Consider the following 22,515-nt stretch of genomic DNA (forward strand, 5'->3'; position numbering starts at 1 on the left):
GCAGTGGTTTAAAAGGCAGAAGCTCTGTTTGGAGACTTCCAGTTTCTCCCCATGCCACATCTAAGAGCTGGATCATTGCTGCCAGAACTGACTTTTAAGTGTGAATGTGTGTTTAGAATTCAAGGCATTGACTCCCTCCCACTGGTGTGGGCAGCACGGTTCATAGAACATGCCCGTGTCCTGTTGCTCCCAAGTATTTTGTAGCCAGGAGCTGTGCAGTGTGGCTCAGGGAAGAGTTGAGGGCTGTATCCTCAGTTTGAATGTAGAGATCGTGAGGACCAGGGTCATTCAGGGAGTTAGTGTCTGGTGCCTGTGACTAGTCCAACTGCAAGAAGAACAGCCACTAACCCTGTGTTTTTTCCAGTTCACATTAGCCCTCTCCTCCCCCACCCCAGGTCTGCTCACTGTTCTGTTTTGGCTTTATCAAGTGGCCCTACTTCACTAGTCCACTGGCCTTCTCTTTTTTCCACATTGGCCCATTTATCAACACTGCCAGGAATTTCTTAGTTATCTCAGGGCCATGCTAACAGCCAAAAACAAGCCTAGCTTTCCTATCTTATAGTGACCTTGAAGCTTTGGTATGCTGTTTAGACCAAGATGGCATTTGTGGTTGTTGTGAATTTCTCAAGGGAAAGAACTATGCATTAGAGTTTGGGAATTATAGCCAGATTCCTAGTGTAGGGTAGGCAAGGAAAAGCCACCGCAAGGCAGAATCTTACATAAGACAGGAAAAGCCAGCTTAATGGTGAAAGAAACATGGTCTGGTATTTCTGGAATATTTTAGCTGTTCTCACAATATGTGAGAAGCACCTCTTGATGATTTCCTTTATCTTATCTCAGGCTGTGTTTTCCTCCAGTGATTCATCTGAGCTAATCATCGATATGAGCTTTGTTAAAGGAGCAATTCTGGGTTTGCCCTTTTTTCTGACTTAAGAAAAATAGACATAGAAGTTTAAAAAGAGTTGAAGAAACTCTTCTTTTCTCCACAGAATTGGACTCTGGTTATTATTTAACTTGTATGCCCAGCATGGCACCTGGAATGTTGTTTCTTTTTATTATTCTTGTTGAATTCTTGTTGAATAATAGGTGAACTAAGCACAGTTGGTAAGTGGAAACTGATATTTACCACCTTCCCTAATAAGAAAGCTTGAGAGGGAATTATACTCATTATAAAATCACTTACTTTCAGATTCTGTTAAGCAGTAGTTTCCTGAGTGTTTTTTGTATTTGCTTGTTTTGTTTTTGTTTTTGGTGGCACCTCACGCCTTTGTGGGATCTTAGTTCCCTGACCAGGGTGGAACCCCATGCTTCCTGCAGTGGAAGCATAGTCTTAACCACTGGACTACCAGGGAGGTCCCTCCTAAGTGTATTTTAACTATTTAATTTTGCATTTAACTTCTCCTGAGTAACATCTTAAAGAGATTTATTATAAGATGCGGTTATATGTTTCTGCCATTGGTATAGCTTATGTTCACTGGCCTCACCCCACTCACCCCTTATATTCACTGACCAGCCAACCTGTTTGCAGAAAGAGGGCTTATCTGGGGCACACTCATGCTAGTTAGACTCCTCTCCAGCGCTCAGGCCCTTGATTCAGCAGATTCCCAAGGGGTGTCTGCCATGAACATGATAACGCCCTGGGTATTTGGGGTTCAGTAGTCAGTAAGACCAGAGAAGGCGATGGCACCCCACTCCAGTACTCTTGCCTGGAAAATCCCGTGGACGGAGGAGCCCAGTAGGCTGCAGTCCATGGGGTCGCTCAGAGTTGGACAGGACTGAGCTACTTCACTTTCACTTTTCACCTTCATGCATTGGAGAAGGAAATGGCAACCCACTCCAGTATTCTTGCCTGGAGAATCCCAGGGACAGGGGAGCCTGGTGGGCTGCTGTCTATGGGGTCGCACAGAGTCGGACACGACCGAAGCGACTTAGCAGCAGCAGCAGCAGCAGTCAGTAAAACATACCAAGTCCCCACGTTCACGACACTTAGATGTTAGCAAGAAGGCAGCCCCTAAGCTACCCATTTCACATCAGTTATTTAACTGTAGTATAATGAGTTTGATGAAGGAGAGGTACAGGGTGCTAAGAAGGCTCACAGTGAGGCAGTCTGGGGCTGACGAGGTTGGGAAGGAAAGATGTTTCAGCTGGAAGTTGAGCGGTGACCAGAAGTTGCCAGGCAAAGTGGAAGAAGAGTGTTATAAACAGGAGGTGCAGGATCTGTGAAAGCCCAGACCTGGGAAAGGGCAGAGCAAGTCTGAGTGCAGGTGAAAGGCCAGTTTGTCTAGAGTTCTGGCAGGAAATGGAAGGTGAAGGAAACAGGGCCAAATGAGGTGAGAAATATGGTGGAATTTTTTATTGGTTTGTTGTTTTCCAAAACACACCCAGATCGTCATTCCTTTCAAGAATTTTGGCATTCGGTTCTTCGTTCTTTCTACAAATACTTAAGTAGCATTTTATATATGCCACACACTGTTCTAGGTGCTGAGAATAACACAGTTAACCAAACAGACCCTGCCCCCCAAAATCCCCAAACCTTGCCCTAGTCACAGAGAGACAGATGACAAGTAAAATTCATCTAAATACAGTATTTTAGAAGGGGATAGGTATGACGGAGAAAATTAAAGCAGAAAAGGGGTTTAGGGGCTTTTGTCCAGACATGGTTGCAGTTTTAAATAGAGGCAAAGAAGGTGCTTCTCCTACGTGACTAATGACTAACATGTCTCAGAAATACCAGACCATATTTTTTTCACCACAAAACTGGGGATTCTCCTGTCTTATATGTTGATAATACTCTGCCTTGCAGTGGCTTTTGACATTTTACATTTGAATAAAGACCAGAGAGCAGGCTCATGAATATCCTAAGGAAGAAAGCCCCAAGCACCAGGCCTGTAGTGAGAGCTTGTCTGGCAGGTTCAGGATGAAGCCAGGCAGCCCCTGGTGGCTGGAGGGAAAGAGGAGGAGAGTGGGGTAGGGCCGGGGTACAAATCCAATAACATCTGGTAAGCCTGCTTGAGGACCTAGCTGACAGCTGGATGCCGAGTAACCTGATCTAATTTACATTTGCTTTTTTAAAGCAATTTTAGCAATTTTTAAAAATACTGGGCCATAATTAACACACAGTAAAATTTACCTTTTTGTAGTCTAAAATTCCACGAGCTATGATAAATGCAGATTATTTTGTTGACCTGTGGGTTTGGCAGGAAGTTTCGGTTCTTATATTTAGAATAGATGAGAAGGGCTGGAATGAAGAAGAATAAAAAAAGGGAGAACAGTTAAGAAGCTTTTTCTTTTTTTATTGTGGGTAAATATATGTATAACAAAATTTATTATTTTAACCATTTTTAAGTGTACAATTCAGAGACATTAAGTATGTTTACAGTGTTGTATAACTGTCACCCCATCTGTTCCAGAACTTTTTCATTATCTCATACAGCAATTGTACCCATTAAATATTAACTCTTTATTCCACCTTACTTCTAGTCCCTGGTAACCTCTAATCTACTTTCTGTTGCTAAGAATTTGCCCTATATGTAGTATTTGTCCTTTTATATCTGGCTTATTTCACTCACATTTTTAAGATTTATCCATGTTGTGAAGTGTTAGTCGCTCAGTCATGTCTGATTCTTTGTGACCCCATGGACTGTTTGTTATCCACCAGGCTTCTCTGTCCATGGAATTCTTCAGGCGAGAATACTGGAGTGGGGAGCCATTCCCTTCTCCAGAGGATCTTCCAAATCCAGAGATCGAACCCAGGTCTCAGGCATTGGAACAGATTCTTTAGTGTCTAAACCACCAGGGAGGCCCATGTTGTAGCATATATCAGAATTTCATTCCTTTTATGACTGAATAACATTCCACTGTATATATATATCCTGTTTTACTTATCCATTCATCTGAAAGTGGACACTTGGGTTGAGTTGACTACTGTGAATAATGCTGCAGTGAGCATTGTTGTACAGCCCTGAGTCCCTGCTTTTCAGTTATTTTGGGTAATGTTTTAGGAGTAGAATTGCTAGAGCATATGGCAGTCTACTTTCTGAGCTAAGTGTAGTTCAAACTTTTCCAAAGTAGCTGCACCATTTTACATTCCCAATAGCAATGTATGAAGTTCCAGTTTCTCCACATCCTCACTAATATGTGTTATTGTCCATCTTTTTGATTATAGCTATCCTAATGGATGGACATGGTATCTCCTTGTGGTTTTGATATGGTTCCCTGTGACTAATGATATTGGATGTCTGTGTGCATATTAGCCATTGTGTCTTCTTTAGAGAAATATCTCTTTAAATCCTTTGCCTGTTTTTAAATTGAGTTCTTTATCTTAATTGTTGAGGTGTCATTTTCTTTTTTTTTTTTTAATATTTATTTTTATTTATTTGGCTGCACCAGGTCTTAGTTGAGGCACATAGGATCTTTGATCTTCGTTGAGGAAGATTTCTTTTTAGTTGGAGCATGCAAACTCTTAGTTGCAGGATATGGGATCTAGTTCTCTGACCAGGGATTGAACCTGGGACCCCTGCGTTGGGAGCAAGGAGTCAGCCACTGGGCCGCCAGGGAAGTCCCAGGGTGTCATATTATTTATGTAATCTAGATTCAAGTCTCTTATCAGATATATGATTTGCAAATATGTTCTCCCATTCTTTGTGTGGTTTTCACTTTCTTAATGGTGTCCTTTGAAACAACAGTTTTTAATTTTGATGAAATTCAATTTATTTTTTTCTTTTATTGCTTGCACTGTTGGTGTCTGTTATATGTTTAAGAAACTATTGCTTCATGCAGGATCATAAAGATTTACTCCTGTGTTTTCTTCCAAGTTTTGTAGTTTGAACTCTTACATTTAGGTCTTTGATATGCTTTGAGTTAATTTTTGTAAATACTGTAATTTGTGGTCCAATATCTTTCTTTTGCATGTGGATACCCAGTTGTCCCAGGGCCTGTCTGGTGGCTCAGTGGTAAAGAATCTGCCTGCCAATGCAGGAGACATGGTGCCATCCCTGGGTTGAGAAGATCCCCTGGAGAAGGAAATGGCAGCCCACTCCAGTGTTCTTGCTGGGAAATCCCATGGACAGAGGAGCCTGGGGAACTACAGTCCATGGGGTCGCAAAGACACGACTTAGTGACTGAACAACCACCACCACCCAGTTGTGCGGCACCATTTTTGGAAAAAACCTTTTTTCCCCTTGGCTTGTCTTGGTACCCTCGCCACAGTGATTGGTTTTCTAATGTTAAACCAATCGTCAGTAATAATGTATTCAACTTTTTAATATATGGTTGGACTCAATTTGCTAAAATTTTGTTGATAGTTTTGCCTCTGTCTTAATGAGGGATATTGGTCTGTAGATTTTCTTTTCTGGTTATGTCTTTCTTCCATTTTACCTTCAGAGTAATACTACCCTTATAGAATGAGTCAGAAAGTGTTCCTTCCTCTTCAATTTCCACTAAGAGTTTCTGTAGCTTGGTTACTATTTCATCCTTAAATTTTTGTAGAATTCACCAGTAAAGTTATTTTGGCTTGGAAATTTCAGTTTCTTTAGTACATATATGACTGTTAAGCTTATCTACTTCTTTGGTAGTTTGTATATTTCAAGAAATTCATTTCACTTGACTTGTTGAATTTATTGGCATGTTTTTCATTAATAGTCACTGATTATCATCCTTTAAATGTATATAGATTTTATTTTCCTCTTAATAGTAATTTGGGTCTTTTTTTTAACCTCATCAGTCTAACTAGAGTTTTATCGATTTTATTGATCTCAAAGAAGCCAGCTTTTGGCTTCATTGATTTTTTTTTTTCCCCTTCTTGATCTTTATTTGATTTTCCTGCTTACTTTGGATTTTATTTACTCTTCTAGTTTCTTAAGGTGAAAGCTAAGGTCATTAATCTGATGCTGCTCTCTTACAACACAGGCATTTGGTGCTATAAAGTTCTGTCTAAGAACTGCTTTGGCTACCTCCCACAGATTTTGAATGTTATTTTTTCATTTTCATTTAGTTCAAAACATTTTGGGTTCTTTGTATACATATGGGATATTTAAAAGTGTGTTTCTAAATAATTGGGCATTTTCTTGATATCTTTTTGTTATTGATTTTTAATTTAATTTCATCACGGTTAGACATGTTTTGTATGACTTGAATTCTTTAGGTTTTATGGAGACTTCTTCTATGACCCAGAACTGGGGTCAACAAGGTTTTTCTTTTTTAAAGGCCATACAGTAAATAATTTAAGCTTTTGGGAGATACAGTCTCTGCCTCAACTACTCAACTCTGCCATTGTAGCCTGAATGCAGCCATAAACAAAATGTAAATGAATGGGCATGGCTTTATTACAGTTCAACTTTATTTACAAAAGCAGGCAGCTGGTCTATTGTTTCTAGTTTGCCAATCTTTGATCTAGAATGTCAGTCATCTTGGTAAATGTTCTGTGCCACTGCTCTTATTGGGTGGCATGTTCTATAAATGTCAATTAAAGTAGTTCAGTTCAGTTCAGTCACTCAGTCTTGTCCGATTCTTTGCGACCCCATGGACTGCAGCATGTCAGGCCTCCCTGTTCATCACCAACTCCTGGAGTTTATCCATTGAGTCAGTGATGCCATCCAACCATCTCATCCTCTGTTGTCCCCTTCTCCTCCTGCCTTCAATCTTTCCCAGCATCAGAAGCTTTTCAAATGAGTCAGCTCTTCAAATCAGGTGACCAAAGTATTGAAGTTTCAGCTTCAACATCAGTCCTGCCGATGAACACTTAGGACTGATTTCCTTTAGGATGGACTGGTTAGATCTCCTTGCAGTTCAAGGGACTCTCAAGAGTCTTCTCCAACACCATAGTTTAGAAGCATCCATTCTTCGGTGCTCAGCTTTCTTTATAGTCCAACTCTCACATCCACACATGACTACTGGAAAAACCATAACCTTGACTAGATGGACCTTTGTTGGCAAAGTAATGTCTCTGCTTTTTAATATGCTGTCTAGATTGGTCATAACTTTCCTTCCAAGGAGTAAGCGTCTTTTAATTTCATGGCTGCAGTCACCATCTGTAGTAGATGATGATAATCTTCTGTCTGATTATTCCATCAGTTAATGAGAATAGTGTTGGTATTTTCAAGTGTAGCTATGGATTTGCTTATTTTTCTTTCAGTTCTAGCTTTTTTTTTTGCCTCATTTGTAGTTCTGTTGTTAGTTGCATAAATGTTTAGGATTGTCACATACTTTTGATGAAATGGAGGTAGATGTATGTTACAGTGCCATTTTCTGCCTGTGGTCCTTTGATTTCTGTTTTCAGTTGTGGAACAGAACATTTCAGGTGAATTTCTGATGATCTCTTCTCAGGTGCATACTGCTAGTAGAATACCGTCATCCAGAATATGATAATTCCAAGTTTGGTGTTTGCATCTCCTCCTGAACATATCTAGCTGTTGATTTCCATTGTTTTGGTTCATGATCATGTACAAGTCTTTGAACACATTTATTTAGCAGTATACTGTCCTTTTCTGCTTGCTCCTTTAGATCATGGTGGATCTGATTTAATCAGTTCGTTTACTAGCTGAGTGCATGAACAGCATTTATTTCTCTGCTGGGTCGTCATGTGGCCCAGTGTGTAAATACTGTGAATCCTAATTTTGCATGTTTGGGGATTTAGGACACCCAAGAGATTTATGGCTTTATCACAAATAAACAGAAGAATAATTGCACTTAGTCTGCTTCATGCATGATTTAATCTACCATCATATCATAACTAAGTTTGAGGTATAAATGTTCTAAAGTCAGGTAAATTGCTGCTTTTATTTTTACTCGTAGTTTTTTTTAGCTCATCTTTGAGAAAGCATGAAAGATTTGTACCTCCCTTGTGACTCTCATGAGCTGCAGTCATTTTCCCACCTAAGGTTGCTGTGTCTGCCCAGGGATTTCTCAGTCCCAGCCTCTCATGCATACATTCCTTTTCTTGTTGGAGTGTAAGTAGATGGGGGGGCGTCCCTGTGTACCTGCTCAGTTGAGTATCTCGGGGGACCAGTGTGCATTTCTTCAGAGAGGCGCACATTTGTAGTTGCTTCTCTCTTCAGTAGGAAAATAAAGAGGGTTTTATTGAAAACAACTGCATTTTTTTTCCTTCTCTCTGAATCTAATAAAGTTTGGGAAGATTTTCGTGTTATTCCAAGAGAGTATCCTGAGGTAACTGTAAGATTATTAAGATGTTTGATAATTTTTTCCCATAAGGCATGGGTTTATTTTTGTCTTTTCTCCCACAAGTTAACTTTTTAATGGAAAATTGTTAATCCTCCTTAAGCGAAAGTTCTGAGAAATAAAACCAGATGCTACAGTTGTTACTGCTATACCTATCAGTCAGAGGAGCTCTGGACGGAGGACAGATACGTTGATGAAAAGAGTTGCTCCCTGGAGCCACGAATAGAGCTTTGTGTTGAACAGGGGATTTTTTTTCCCTCACATATTTACACTTAAGTGGGCTTCCCTGATGGTTCAGTGGTAAAGAATCTGTCTGCAGATGCAGGAGATCCAGGTTCAATCCCTGGGTCAGGAAGATCCACTGGGGAAGGAAATGGCAACCCACTCTAGTATTCTTGCCTGGGAAATCCCATGGACAGAGGAACCTGGCAATCCATGGGGTCGCAAAGAGTCAGACATGACTGAGCAACTAAACAACAGCAACAACAAAATTAACACTAAGTAGTTATTAAAATAACAGTTCCATGCATACTATGTTCAGGGATAACAAAAGATGGTGAGAACTCTTTCTACGTAGACAGGATGCACTTTTCATATTGACACCACAACAAAAGTGCAGGTTGGGCACGGAGCTGTGGTATGGCTTAACTCTCCTGTGTGCGGACGTGGCGAGCTCTCGGGGCTGGTTGCTATGAGAAGCTGAGAGCTCTGCTTTGAGAAGATCATATACACCCTGTCGATCCTGATGAACATTTTCTGAGACTTGGAAAAGAGAATCAGGAATTTCCCACATGGTCTGGAATGGTGGTGGGTGATGGGGAGGAGGTGGAGAAAGCTTTCTCTGCAAATAAGAAAAAGATCTACTTCTGAATATCCATAACTTTTTTTCCTTAAAATTTCAGGAAGAAGATACATTTTAAGGTCATTGCTTTGACTTTTGCTAAAGACCAAATTTCATGTAAAGAATTTATTCTTCAATCAGAAACATGTCAAATGATTTTGATTAGGGTCTGAGACATCTGTGTTCTACCCCAAAACTGGTATTACCTTTTTGCACAGAAGGTGGCTTGGGGTTGAGGATGAATTTCCCCCAGTCATGCCTTGCTCCTGAGTGCGTGCTTTGTGTTTTCCAGTTCTTCAGGGCCGTACTCTGCAGCCAAAACGCCTCACCCGGTGTTGACTCCAGCGCCTGCCAACCAAGCTAAGCAGGTAAATTGCTGATTTTTGCTTTGCTAATGTGACATGCAGTGACTGTCCTTGTAACTGAAGACAATCTGGTACTAAGTCCCCGCACTGTTTATTTTTTATTTACTTTAAAAAATTTTTCCCACGTCTTTTAAATAAACTCTGAAAAAAACCTGTGATCCTTTCCCCACAATTTATGACGGTTTTGAGCTAGTAGGTCAGTCAGGACCCGATGATGTCTTTGTTGACCATGTAATATTCTGCATCTGGTAATCTTGGGTCATAATTCTCTGTATGGAGGGTATCTGTATGGAGTTCAAGTTTACTTTCATTTGTCTTAGTTAACCCATACAACAGCCATATAGACAAGACAGATGTTCAGCTACGTTTCACTAATGAAGAAACCAGGGCTCAAGTGACTGACGCAGGCTTCCACCGGTAGTGAATGATGGAACCAGGGCTGGAACCCATCTTCCAGCTTCTCCCTGCCCACTGCTTTGTTCATTGGACCTTTCAGTATCAGCCTCCAGGGAACAGAGTCTTCTGCTTTCTCCTATCATCCCTGTTTTTCATACTTTGCATCTTCAATGATGTTTGTTATGTCTACTTGCAGGCTTTTGCCTGATAAACATGGTCTCTTACAAAAATAGGTTATATTGTAGACACTTAAACAATCCAGAAAAAAATAATAGGAGATGGCGGAAAGGCAGATCAAGCCCTCTCTGAAACTTTCCCTAAAAAAACCTGGTTTCTCTGCTACTCAACTCCGTCTCTAGAAAGGTCATTTTAGACTGTGTTTGAGATTGACCCTCAGAACTTGCCTAATGTGAGTTCTCAGACGTGGCCGTCTCCTCCGTAGTTTGCCCTGACTTAACATGGCGCTTCAGCAGTTCTCAGACGTGGCCGTCTCCTCCGTAGTTTGCCCTGACTTAACACGGCACTTCAGCAGTTGGCACTGGTCTTTCTCCTGGAGCTTCCCATCTTCACCTTGGAGGACACGTGGCGAGGCACAAATCGTAACAAACAAGAGAAAAAGAACACTGACTGGAGATGGAGAAGTTGGGCAGTTTGGCTTCTTAACCTTACTATAAGTTTTGTTGAGAGCCAGGATGTATTTCATTCATTTACTTCTTCCTTCATTTGTGTTTCAAACACACTGATGCCTTTCATGTGCTGAGCAGTGCGTTAGGCGCTGCGGAAGGAACTGCAGGCTCGGCAAGCAGGACCCTGTATTCTTGTGCTTGTGGAGTATCCCCATCTCTGAAGTGATATTACATTTAAACATACTGACCTAAATTGAAACTGAAGAACAAAATTTAACTAAATAGAAGTGTTTGTGCTTGCTTATTTTAAATTATGTTATCATTTCACATGTTCCTTTATTCCAGAGACTGTTTTGTAGGTCACATAAATGTTTTCCTCCTATTACAGGGATCGCTAATAAATGCCCTAAAGCCATCTGGGCCCCCGCCAGCATCCAGTCAGTTGTCATCTGGTGATAAAGCTTCAGGTCAGTTTGCACTTTTGTTTTAGTGAAAATAAAAGGTGAAAGATGTTTTCCACAGAAGAATTTAATTGTTCTAGATCACAAAGGCAGTTAATGTGAAATAAAGTAAAGACATATTTGAAAAGCCTCAGGGGACATAGAATCTCCAGGAAGTGCCCTTTGGCAGCCCTGTAGGCTTCTGAAATAGGAGAGCAGTAGGAGAAAGCCTGCCTTTAAATGTTTTTCCTAAAAGAAGCACCTGCCTTGTTGGATATCGAAGTTTTGAGAGAAGTGGATCCAAACATTGAACTCTTATTTCTTCTACTAAAGGGAAAGAAAAACTCTCTGGGTTTTTAAGGACAATTCAAAAGCCAGTAAAATATAGAAAGTAAAATGGATCCGTTACAATATAAATGGAGAGCCTCCCTGGTGGTTCAGATAGTAAAGAATCCGCCTGCAATACGGAGACCTGGATTCGATCCCTGGGTTGGGAATATGCCCTGAAGGAGGGCATGGCAACCCACTCCAGTATTCTTGCCTGGAGAATCCCATGGACAGAGGAGCCTGGTGGGCTACAGTCCATGGGGTCACAAAGTCAGGCACGACTGAGCAACAAAGCATAGTACACAAGAAGAAGATATAATCCAGTATTGAAAGACTGTAGCTTCACATGCTTCCAACACTCAGGCCTCTTCACTGAAATTAGCTTTTACAGTCACCATAAAGTGCTCTGAGCAGGCATCCTTGCTGGCCTGAGCCCACCTCATGCAGAAGCGTGCTTGTGCATCCAGCCTAGCTTAATGTAGGCCTCTTCTGTTGGCTCCTGTCAGAGCCCACTTCACTTGGTGTGTGTCACTTTTTGCTTCAGGGCTCTTGTGCCACCCACAGCCCAGCATTCTCCCTGTGCTCTGAACTCCAGCTTTTATTTTGATTCTTGCTCTCAAGTGGGTCTTTAAGCTAATAAATTCTGTCAGAGATGCTGAACTTCACACGAGTAGCCTGCCTACCATAATCTCTACATAGTCATGCTATCATCCCAACTTCCTCTGTAGTCAGAAGCTTTCTCATTGCATATTGGGTTTATCTTCAGTAAATATTCCTCACACTCAGAAGAAAATCATTGTGTAGCCAATGCTGTATTCTAGAATTCAGACTAATGCACAGTTTTTATCATATAAGCCTTCCATGAGAAGGCTGTATGTAGCTCTTCTCGACTAGGAGCTAAAACTTTAACTTAGAAGCGAAATTTTAGTGCAGTTGTCAAAGACTTTTGAATCATTTAAGATTTAAATTAAGAAGTTTGTTTCTATTTCTGGCTAATATTTTAGAAGAAAGTTTGAAAGATTATATATCCTAACCTCTTTCAAGGATTTTATTGAAGAGTTTTTTGTCACTCTTGAAATTAAGAATCAAGAACATCTCAGGAGCAGTTAGCATGACTTGGAAAGAAATTTCTAAGATTCGTCATTCAATGATGATTGTGAAATATTCGCTCTCATTGCTAGATGTCCTTCTGTTTCTACTTGCCAGAAACAGACTTTTTTTGAGCAGGAAAATTTCCCTGAAAAACACTATTTAAGAGTTTGCAAAAACTCTAACAGCAACAAAAAGTCATCTCTGAAACCTCTATAGAATAATTCCCTTATTAATTAATAATGGAAATACCTTCATTGTTTTCCTGATTTTAAAACTGTTACAGGACCACAAAAAGTCTATGGTGTGGAACTATATAATGTAGAAAATGTGTAAGTTCCCTATTCCAGAGATAACAGCCCTCAAAGAATTGATGTGTATCTATTGGTTTCTTTAAACAAAGATAGCCATATCCTGTATATACTGATCTGTAATCTGTCCCCTCTCCTCCCTCCCCCCAGGAAAATATCATGTTTATCTTTTCAGATCTGGTACAAGTCTGCCTCTCTCATTTTAATCCATTCGCTGTACGGTTGTACCCTGTTAAGTTTTTACCAATACTCTGCTGATAGTTCAGATTGTTCTTAACTTTTCAAAATTATAAGTGAGGCTACATTAGACATCCTTGTACACATCACATTGTGCTATAGTAGTGTTTTAGATAATTTTGCAAATCTTTACTCCATACTTATATAAAGAGAAGATGCTTTTTCTTATTGTTTGGGTTGGTTTGATTTGGGCTTCTCAAATATCATTCCCCCAGCCCCCTTCTCCTTTTAGAAAGAGAGGGAAAGGTGGGGGAGAGAGTGTGGGTAATGCCCCAGCCTGTTAGCAAGCAGCCACAGTACACCAGATGTGGGGAAGATGACGGACTACACTTTAACTCTCCACATTTCTCTGTGTGACAGCAGTCGCGTTACCTCTGTAATAAAAAACAAAGAAGCAGACCTGTGATTAACTAATAATAATACAAGAAGTCTCTGGAAAATACAGAGATGCGGTGAGAAAGCCAATAGCCATGAAGTTGCTACTCAGAGATATTTCACATGACCTGTTTCCCCTTGGAGTTTCTTTTCCTTTGATATATATCACATTTCAGTATTTGCAAAATCTACTTTTAAAGCCTTAAATTTGAACTGCACTCCAGTTACTTTGAGGTCTTTCCTGGAAAGGTAAAGTGGCATGCCTTGGTTTGAAATTGACAGTGACGGGGCCAGAGAGCCCATTCAGAGACCGTGAGCACGGCTGAGTCCTCACTCGCCCCTTGACTGCCGACCTACAGGAAGCACGTGACCTGGGGCTGCGCTTTGCACGGCACTACGCATTCAGTGCCGCAGAGAATTAAACTAAAATGGTGTTTGGTTTTTTGTAATGCTCTTATTTTTTTCCCCTAATTCCAGGACCAGTGGCAACCAAGATAGAAACAGCTGTGACTTCTACCCCGTCTACTGTTGGGCAGTTCAGCAAGCCTTTCTCATTTTCATCAGGGTCAGTTGTGAACTTAAGTTTTGTGGCAGATCACCAGCATCCTTATAGATTGCTTCTCAAATCTTATAGTCAGTGGGTATACTTATATGAAGCCAGAGTTCTTATCTCCACAATGACACATTTAATGATAGTGGGAGTAGCTTAGTGTCCTAATGTAAATCTGTTTCCCCTTTTCCGTTCAATTCTATATGTGTGTTCTTACTGACTTGTTTGTTTTGTTGTTTAGGATAAGGCTTGTTTGGGTAGTGGGTCTGTGGTTGCTCTAGTTTATCACACAGATCTTTTCATTCTGACACCATCTGGCAGCTGGGTGAGACCTTGGATTGGCTTCGCTGCCCTGAGGGGTCATGTTGTACTAGACTGCTGAGCAATCAAAACAGTGGCCATTTAAGAATTTGGGTTTTATGTAGATGTGGGGAAGTCCATTTCTGTTTCATTTTTTTAAAAGTGATGATGTCTGTACTTGTCAAATTGAGTTACTTTTAAAAACAAAAGGGTCTTCTAACCCTCAGTCCAAAGGAAGTTCTTATTAATGTTGGAGGGGGTGTACCTTTTCACTATGCTGTGAACACTCATCATGAAACCGGTGAGAGTTGGCAGAGCCTCTCTCTGCTTGGGGTGGAGTTAGTCTCTGTGTGGCTGAGATAAATACTCATCCAAAGATTGTTTTCACCGTGAAGGGTTGCACATTCAGTTCCGTTAGAAAAGCCTCAAGCTCTTCCAGTTTATGCTTTGTAACTGGAATCACACTAACCACAGTCTCTTTTCCCTGCTGTGAGTTTGTTTCTTGAACACCCTTCTGCCTAACACATTACGAGAAAGGAGGGTGTTTGAATAGAATTTCAAGGGGGACATTATATATATTTTCCTGTAAATCATTATGTTTTCTACTCCCCAAAGGTAGTTGGGAGCACAATTTTAGAGAGTAGGTCAGTTCCAGGAGCTATTGCATCTTTTAATTAATCTTTACTTCTGTGAACCTGATAATCTTCTTCCCGTCTTTAAAATAACCTGCAGAGGTTTGGGTCATGGGTCAGTTGCTTACCTCTGTTACATCAAATTTCTTTACCAGAGTTGAGACAAAGAAAGAGATTTGTTTTCTTTTTTTTTAAGGTGAAAAAATATTTAACACATCTTAGGTGGTCTTGGACCATTTGATGAAGCCAGTGACGAATTTAAAAAAGAAACCTAACTCTACTCTTTACTGTTACTTACTCTGTTTGATATGCTTGGCCCCTTCTGTTTTAAAGCTTTTTATCAGGTTGGCCAAAAAGTTCATTTGGGGTTTTCCATAACATCTTACAGAAACACCCAAATGAACTTTTTGACCAATCCAATAGTTTTTAATTTGCTATTTGAACTTTTCTCAGAATGAGTACTCCATTCTGGCTTAACTGGTGCTGGGTTTTCTTCTTTGGCTATAGTGTCTTCACTCACAGTGTGAAGAAAATGTACAGAAAGAGAGGAGAGGATGAAAAGAGTCGGAAAGGTTTTTGAGGGACGTTTCCTGGCAGCCTAATGGTTAGGGTACAGCTACAGCGCTTTCATTTCTGTGGGCTGGGTGCGGTGTGGGTCAGGGAAGTGAGATCCCACAAGCCACTTGGTGCAACCAAAATTTTTTTTTTAAGTTTTTGAACCAAATTTCCCAGCCAAGGACTAAGCGTTTTATCCGAACAGCAGAGACGGTGGCTTCCATTTCATACTGTCTGTTGTCTCCCCCAGTGGCATGTGCTGTCCTGATGTGCTCCCTGGGTGGGTCATAGGCTCCTCCTCATCTAGCCCGTCCCGTCTCCCTCACTAGGCAAGACACCCGCTCCGGCCACCATCCCAAGGCACAGTCCTAGTGCTCCTTCACTTTCCTTGAAATAGGTCCCCACCCCCTCTACCATGGAAAGCCTGGCTGTTCCGCCAAGGCCTCCTCACTTGCTGCTCCCCTCTCACCTCACGCACAAATCGCTTCCCCTCCCCCCCACCCCAGCTTTGAGAGCTCTGCTCTGCTGCTTCAGAGTCAATGTGCTTGTTGATATTTATCTATGGATTGCAGGTCCCTGGAGAGTAGATTATGTGAATGAATTATAAAATGTACTGTTAAAAGGGCAATGTTGTGCCTTAAGTCTGTTCACTTTTAACTTCTTTTCTTCCACCCCCTAGGACTGGCTTTAATTTTGGGATAGTCACACCAACACCGTCTTCTAACTTCACTGCCACACAAGGTACAGTCTCTGCAGAGTCGCCTCACTTTTGTGTTTCCCTCTAAACAAGTGCAGGTTTGAGGGGGGCAGGTTGGTTGACATTTTACTTGCTGCCGCATCTTGCTTAAAGTATCTGCAGTGAACTTGGTGTTGATATTATGCATTAGAAATAGGCTAGATTTAAGAAACTAGGGAATGACTTTTGTCTTCATAGTTAAAAACTCAGAAAGGGTTTGCTTTTAGAAAGGCAAGGCTGTGCTTTAAATGTGAATGTTTACATGCAAATTAAAATTTCTTTCTCCATCTTTGTCTTATGGTATTTAAAATTATATCAATTTTTAATAATCATAATATGTAGTGAAACTATATGTAACTTTGTTCTGTATTTTCCCAGTTTCCTGTAAAGTGTTATCATACTTTCATAATTTAAAAAAAATTTTTAAATGAAGTCAAAATTGTATCAATTTGTAGGTTGAGATAGGCAATGGTAAAGAATCCACCTGCCAAGGCAGGAGAGACACAGAGATGCTGGTTCGATCCTTGGGTTGGGAAGATCCCTTGGAAGAGGAAATGGCAACCCACTCCAGTATTCTTGCCTGGGAAATTCCATTGACAGAGGAGCCTGGTGGGCTACAGTCCATGGAGTCCGACAGGACTGAGTGACTGAACACACACACAGTACTACAGAAATGAAAGACTAAATGCATCTTTTTTCCTTGATAACCTATCAGGAAGCACACTTGTCTCGTGCATGTCGGTACATCTGCCAACATCTGTTGTTGCTGTTTAGTCACTGCGTCGCGTCTGACTCTTGCAGCCCCATGGACTGTAGCCCGCCAGACTCCTCCTGTCCATGGCATTTTCCGGGAGTTGGTTGCCATTTCCTTTTCCTGGGGATTTTCCCGACCTGGGGATCGAACCTGAGTCTCTTGCGTTGCAGGCAAATTCTTTACCACTGAGCCAGCTGGGAAGCTCAGACCAACATCTCCCAGCATGTTTTTAATGTTTAAAAGACTTTGAGGACCTATTAGAAACCAGATGTATTTTTTAAGTGCCTTCAAGTTCTCAGTTCAAAGTAATTGAGTTTACTTCTGTTTTAAAAAGAAAGCTTTTATTATAAGTGTTTATATTTTTTATTAAAGTAATATGTTCTAGAATCACACATTGTGCCCTTAACCATTGCAGTTCTATTTCCTTTTGGGGTTTTTGCTTCTACCTTTTCATTTAACACAATCCTTGTGAGTTTTCCAGTATTAAGGAGTCTTGTTTAAATGTCTTGCGGATGTGCCATAATTTATTTAACCATCCCCCTCTTGGACGGTTCAGGCTTTTTCCAGGTTTTCCTATAATAAATAAGACAATGACCATCTTTCAACTTTTCCTTCAGCACCTATTTTTATGAGTGCTTTTCTTTGTGTCAGCCCAAGTGATGAACGTTTTTTGGTAAAAAAGGGATCTCTTAAAATCTGCTAGAGGGATATTCGGGAGCTGAAAGCATACCAGACATCCTAAACCCAGTCTGTGTGCGGCACTTAAAAGGTTGTTGATTTCATTCTATCTTTTCTGTCTGGAGCAGTGATTCCTAAACGGTTCTGCCCACTTAGATGTGGCAGAATACCGTTGAGGCCCACTCCTCTCCCCAGTCTCACTTTCTAAAAGAAAAACAGCTCAATGGTATAAAAAGATTGGCAAGAACAAAATAATTGTCAGAAATCCTAAATGAAATACATTAGGAATAAAACACAACAGAAATTCCATAACCACTGTCATTAATACCAGAACAGACAGCAATCCAAACTCACAAGCAACTCAGCACAACACCAGCGATACACAGAGGGGTTTCTGGAAGGTACCTGCAGACAGCAGGGGCTTTGCAGTGCTCCCAGGTGTTTGTGATAGCCAGACTTCTTAAAAGTCTGGCACTTGCAACAGACCAATTTCCGTTTATAAATATCAAATTTTAGTCTTCTTTGTTGACCACTTTTTTGACCAGGCTTTGTGAGTACTTTACCTACATTTTATTTCATCTTTGCAACAACTCTATGAGGTGTGGCTATTATTATCTGTCTTCCAAATGGAGACACTGAAGCCCAGAGAAGTCAATTAACTTTTCCAGAGTGGCACAGCCAGCAAGTGGCAGAGCCCTCAGCCTCAGCCCCTCATGTCCTTGCCCAGCAGACCACAGTGCCACTGTGAGAGCACTCTGTGAGGAGAGCACTAGGAAGTAGCCCTTAATTGTAGGTAAGAAAGATGACCTGTGGCTTGACACTTTGTCCATAAAAGCAAAGGAAAAACTACCATATGGAATCAATTCCTTGTCTTGTCAAGAAGAGGTCCATAGGCTAGCATGTGCTGAGAATGTTATTCCTGAGACACACACGCGGGAGGAAATGTGTGTGAGGTCTTTTCGTTTCTCTTGTGGACAACTAGGTTAACTTCAGGTACTCTAGATATAGGTGTGTTTGTTGTGACTTAATGGTGATAAAAAGAACGTGCGTTCGTCTCACCTCAGTGAGACAACTCAGAGGTCATGTTCCCACGGAGAAGCACACGTTCTGTCCCCGTCAAGGATGGTGCTGTCAGAACAGGCTGTCCTGATGAGGTCAAGTGAGGAGAGAGGCCCTGGCTTAGAGAAGTCAGTGAGGCTGTGATCGGTCATATTTTGTGACAGCCAACCCATCTCGTAATTTCTTTTTCTTGCCAGGGTCAGCACCCCCCACCAAAGAGTCAAGCCAGCTTGATGCGTTCTCCTTTGGCGGGGGAGGCAAGCCTTTCTATGAGACCGTTCCTGAAAGCTTACCTTCCACGGGGACGATGACATCAGGTAGCACGGGAGCAGCTGGTGCCACGCCAGGAGAGTCCGCCCCATCCAGCAGCAGACCTGCAGCCCCTTCTGGAATTTCTCTCTCCACCCCTGCTGGCAAGCTGGAGGCGCCACCGTCCAAGCTGGGTGAGCTGCTGTTCCCAAGCTCCCTGGCGGGAGAGACTCTGGGAAGTTTCTCAGGACTGCGGGTCGGCCAAGCAGACGAGCCCACCAAGCCAGCCAGCAAGGCGCCGTCCCCAGGCGTGACCAGTGCCGGTGCACAGCCCACCAAGACCCCTGCCGCCCCCTCCGGGTTCAGTTCTCCCAGCCCTGCGGCGCTGGGGAAGCCTGCAGAGCCCCCCGAGTCCACCTCTGCGGCGGCACCAACAGCAGCAGCCAGTCCCAGCCCCAGCAGCTCCTCAACGGGCGTCTTTGGCAACCTGCCACTCACCAGTGCGGGCTCCTCTGGGGCGATCAGTTTTGGGGGCCTGTTTTTCAGTGGTAGCAAGACCAGCTTTTCATTTGGAGGCCAACCAGCGAGCAGCACAGCACCCTCCTCCACCCCGCCGTCCACCGCCACGCCCCTGCCCACGTCACTCCCCACCTTGCCGTTTGGCAGCCCCCTGAGCTCAGGGTCTGCCCCCACCCTGCCCACGGGCTCTGGTAAAAGCTCAGAAGCAGCCGCGTCATCGGCTCTGCCCGAGAAGCCAGGCAGTAATGAGGCCTCGGCATCAACTGCCTCCCTCCTGGGGCAGCAGCCACCAACCCCGCTTCCCCAGGCTCCGCTTCAAACTCCCGACTCTGGGAAGAAAGAGCCTGTTCTTACCCAGCCTGCCGTCAGCAGCCCTAGCACCGAAGCGGCCAGTACCAGTGTTCTGGTGTCTACGGCTGAGGCTGCTCCAGCAGCCCCTGGGGTCCCAGACGTCAAGACGGAACTGCCGTCCCCAGGCCCCACCGTCTCTGTGCCTGGGCCAGCCACCATCTCAGCACCTGGAGCCTCAAGCAGCATCCCTGTGGCCCCAGAAACATCCAGACCTGCCACCACCTCCAGTGCTGTTTGCAGTGCTGCTCCAGGCCCAGCCACGGAGACCCCGGTGTTTGGGATGGCCACTTCTGACTCCTCTGTCTTCACTCAGCCTTCCGCTGCCAGTTCCAGCTCGGCTTTCAGCCAGCTCACCAGCCACACAGCCACCGCCCCTTCGGCGACCCCCATGTTTGGGCACGTGGCCGCCAGCACTGCCCCCAGCCTGTTTGGGCAGCAGACAGGCAGCATGGCCAGCACAGCGGCCGCCGCGCCACAGGTCAGCAGCTCAGGGTTTGGCAGCCCTGCCTTTGGCACCTCCACCCCAGGGGTCTTCGGACAGCCGGGCTTTGGGCAGGCCCCGGCCTTCGGGCAGTCGACCAGCAGCCCCGCGAGCAGCTTTTCCTTCAGTCAGCCTGGGTTCAGCTCTGTGCCTGCTTTTGGTCAGTCCGTGTCCTCCACCCCTACGTCCACCAGCGGGAATGTCTTTGGAGCCTCTTCGAGCACCAGTAGCTCCAGCTCCTTCTCTTTTGGACAGTCATCTACCAACAACGGAGGTGGGCTCTTTGGCCAGAACAACCCTCCTGCTTTTGGTCAGAGTCCTGGCTTTGGGCAGGGAGGCTCCGTGTTTGGTGGCACCTCGGCCGCCACCACAACAGCATCATCCTCTGGCTTTAGCTTCTGTCAAGCTTCAGGTAAGAACTTACAGGAGATTTTTCCTTGGTTGTCCTCCGTATATGAAACATTTGCAACAAGTCTACATTGCTTTGGAAATGAAAAGGAAGTGAGGGAAAACAGAAGAGGTTCTGTAAAGTCTGTAAGAGGGCTTGGACACTGGCGGCCCTGGGCGTTTCTTTGGTCTAATCACTGTGGCTCCAGTCTTGCTTCTCCGCAAGTTCTCCACCAGAGTGCCAATTTCATGGGGGAGAAAAACAAGTTTAAAGTCATGGCAAGTAATGAATGATTCATGAGTATGAAATGTTAAATTTGGAAGGTGTTTTAGAGGTCATTATGTCCAAAACTGTCAAGCCTGGAGGTGACTGATCTAATGTCTTTCGGTGCCAGTGGTGGAACCAGACCCAGACTCCAGAGCTCCTCACCCTAGCCCTTTGTTTCATTGTCTTCTGACACCATCTTGCATCCTAGAAGAGCAGATAGTGACATTTGAAAAGTTGGGTTTTTTTTCTATTTTCAGTATAATTTTTTAAAAATCTTTTAAGTTTTACAGTTTTTTCAAGTAAAACATAATTCTCACTATTGCATGTCCCATCTTAGCAGCTGCTTTTACTCCAAAAACCAATAGATGGGACACTCCCAGAATCTTTTCTAATCTTCCTTTCTCCATGGTTATCTTATGAAAGGCATTTCTTTAGCAGTCAGGCTCAGAGGGTGAGGGGGGAATCAAAGGCCATTGACTTCTTGGTGGGCAGGGTTACAAACAACTGCTAGTTCATTCCTTTGATGAGAATGTATTTGAAGCTGGCTCATAATTTATTAGAAAGGAAGTCTGTTCCTTCCTGTCTTCAATAACTATTTGCTGAACTCCCAGTATGTTCCACTATAATAAAGGATGCAAGACACAGTGATGCCCGAGAGTTTTGAGATCCACCTAGTGCCTTGTGCAGAGGCTGGTCAGCCTGCTTGAGTGATGGGAAGTGTGGCGGGTTGGGCTAAACCACAGGCAGAGACAAGGCCTTGTGGGTCTTAAAAGAGAATAGGATATTTACCTATCTCTAGCGCATCTTTTGTTCTGCAGTCAAAACTTGAGAATCCTTGTCTGCAATCAAAACTATTTCAATACAACCGAGAACCTCTGAAAAACTCTTCCTTCCTGTGATAACTAGGAGAAAAGATGCCTGCACAGCCTCCTCCAGCTGTGATTGAGGCACTGAGGCCTGCCTGAGCTCCCCTACCCAGGCCAGTAGCAGGAATTAAGACTGGAACTCTTGCTGTCTAGCTCCTTGTCTGGGGCTCTTCTGTTACAATATATAGTTCTGCCTGGTTTCCCAGGCCCCGTTCAACCCAGCACCTAGAAGGAAGATAAACAGCTCTGAAAGAATCTGGCGCTTGAGATTAGAGGAAACCAGAGAGTAGTCATACTCATGATATTAAGTCAGTCATTGGAAACACTTCTTAGCAGCTATGAGTCTAGGGAAAAGCTACTCAGAATCCTCAACCCCACCCCCTGGGGTTTGGTAGAGACAAGGATTCAGTCCCTGAGGCTTTGAGACTTTTTTTTTTAACTGTTATAAAATTTCAACAGTGAAAAAAAAGGTTTCAAAACTATTTGCCCGTAATTTTCTCCATTTCCTTGGTAGGGAAACAGATTTTACTCTTGAAATGATTTATTCTGAGGTACTTTCACATACCTGAATGGCATTTAAAAACCAAAAAACAAAACTTTGATGTATAGAAGTTTCATTCAAATTAAACTTCTGTTTTCTTTTATTTTATAGGTTTTGGGTCTAGTAATACTGGTTCTTTGTTTGGTCAAGCAGCCAGTACCAGTGGAACAGTCTTTGGCCAGGTAATGTGGATATTTGCCTCTATTCGGGCCAACACAATCAGTCCCGTTTGCGTTGCTCCTGTATATAGGATGTAATGTGTTGTGTGTCCAGCAAACAACGCTGAGGTTCTCAAGCTCTGCCTTCCGTAGCTTCCTTGGGGGCACAAAAGTCTCTGCTTCTGATTTGAGAGAATCATTCCAGTGTTGATCCTCGTTTGAAAGTCCTCTCGGAAAGTGTTTTAAAGC

The 22,515-nt window shown here is 43.0% G+C and overlaps 1 protein-coding gene across 2 annotated transcripts in view; it reads left to right on the forward strand.

The window, feature by feature from the left end:
- Positions 1–22,515, forward strand: part of NUP214 (nucleoporin 214) — a 91,356-nt gene that overhangs the window by 40,232 nt on the left and 28,609 nt on the right. For both annotated transcript variants that reach the window (XM_027556594.1, XM_027556593.1), the window contains exons 25-30: positions 9,309–9,384; positions 10,792–10,870; positions 13,660–13,747; positions 15,899–15,960; positions 18,644–20,458; positions 22,220–22,290. In XM_027556594.1, the coding sequence (XP_027412395.1) occupies positions 9,309–9,384; positions 10,792–10,870; positions 13,660–13,747; positions 15,899–15,960; positions 18,644–20,458; positions 22,220–22,290 (2,191 nt within the window). The remainder of the gene's footprint in view (positions 1–9,308; positions 9,385–10,791; positions 10,871–13,659; positions 13,748–15,898; positions 15,961–18,643; positions 20,459–22,219; positions 22,291–22,515) is intronic.

The sequence above is a fragment of the Bos indicus x Bos taurus genome, chromosome 11 (assembly GCF_003369695.1).
Source record: "Bos indicus x Bos taurus breed Angus x Brahman F1 hybrid chromosome 11, Bos_hybrid_MaternalHap_v2.0, whole genome shotgun sequence".
In the NCBI taxonomy this organism is placed as follows: Eukaryota; Metazoa; Chordata; class Mammalia; order Artiodactyla; family Bovidae; genus Bos; species Bos indicus x Bos taurus.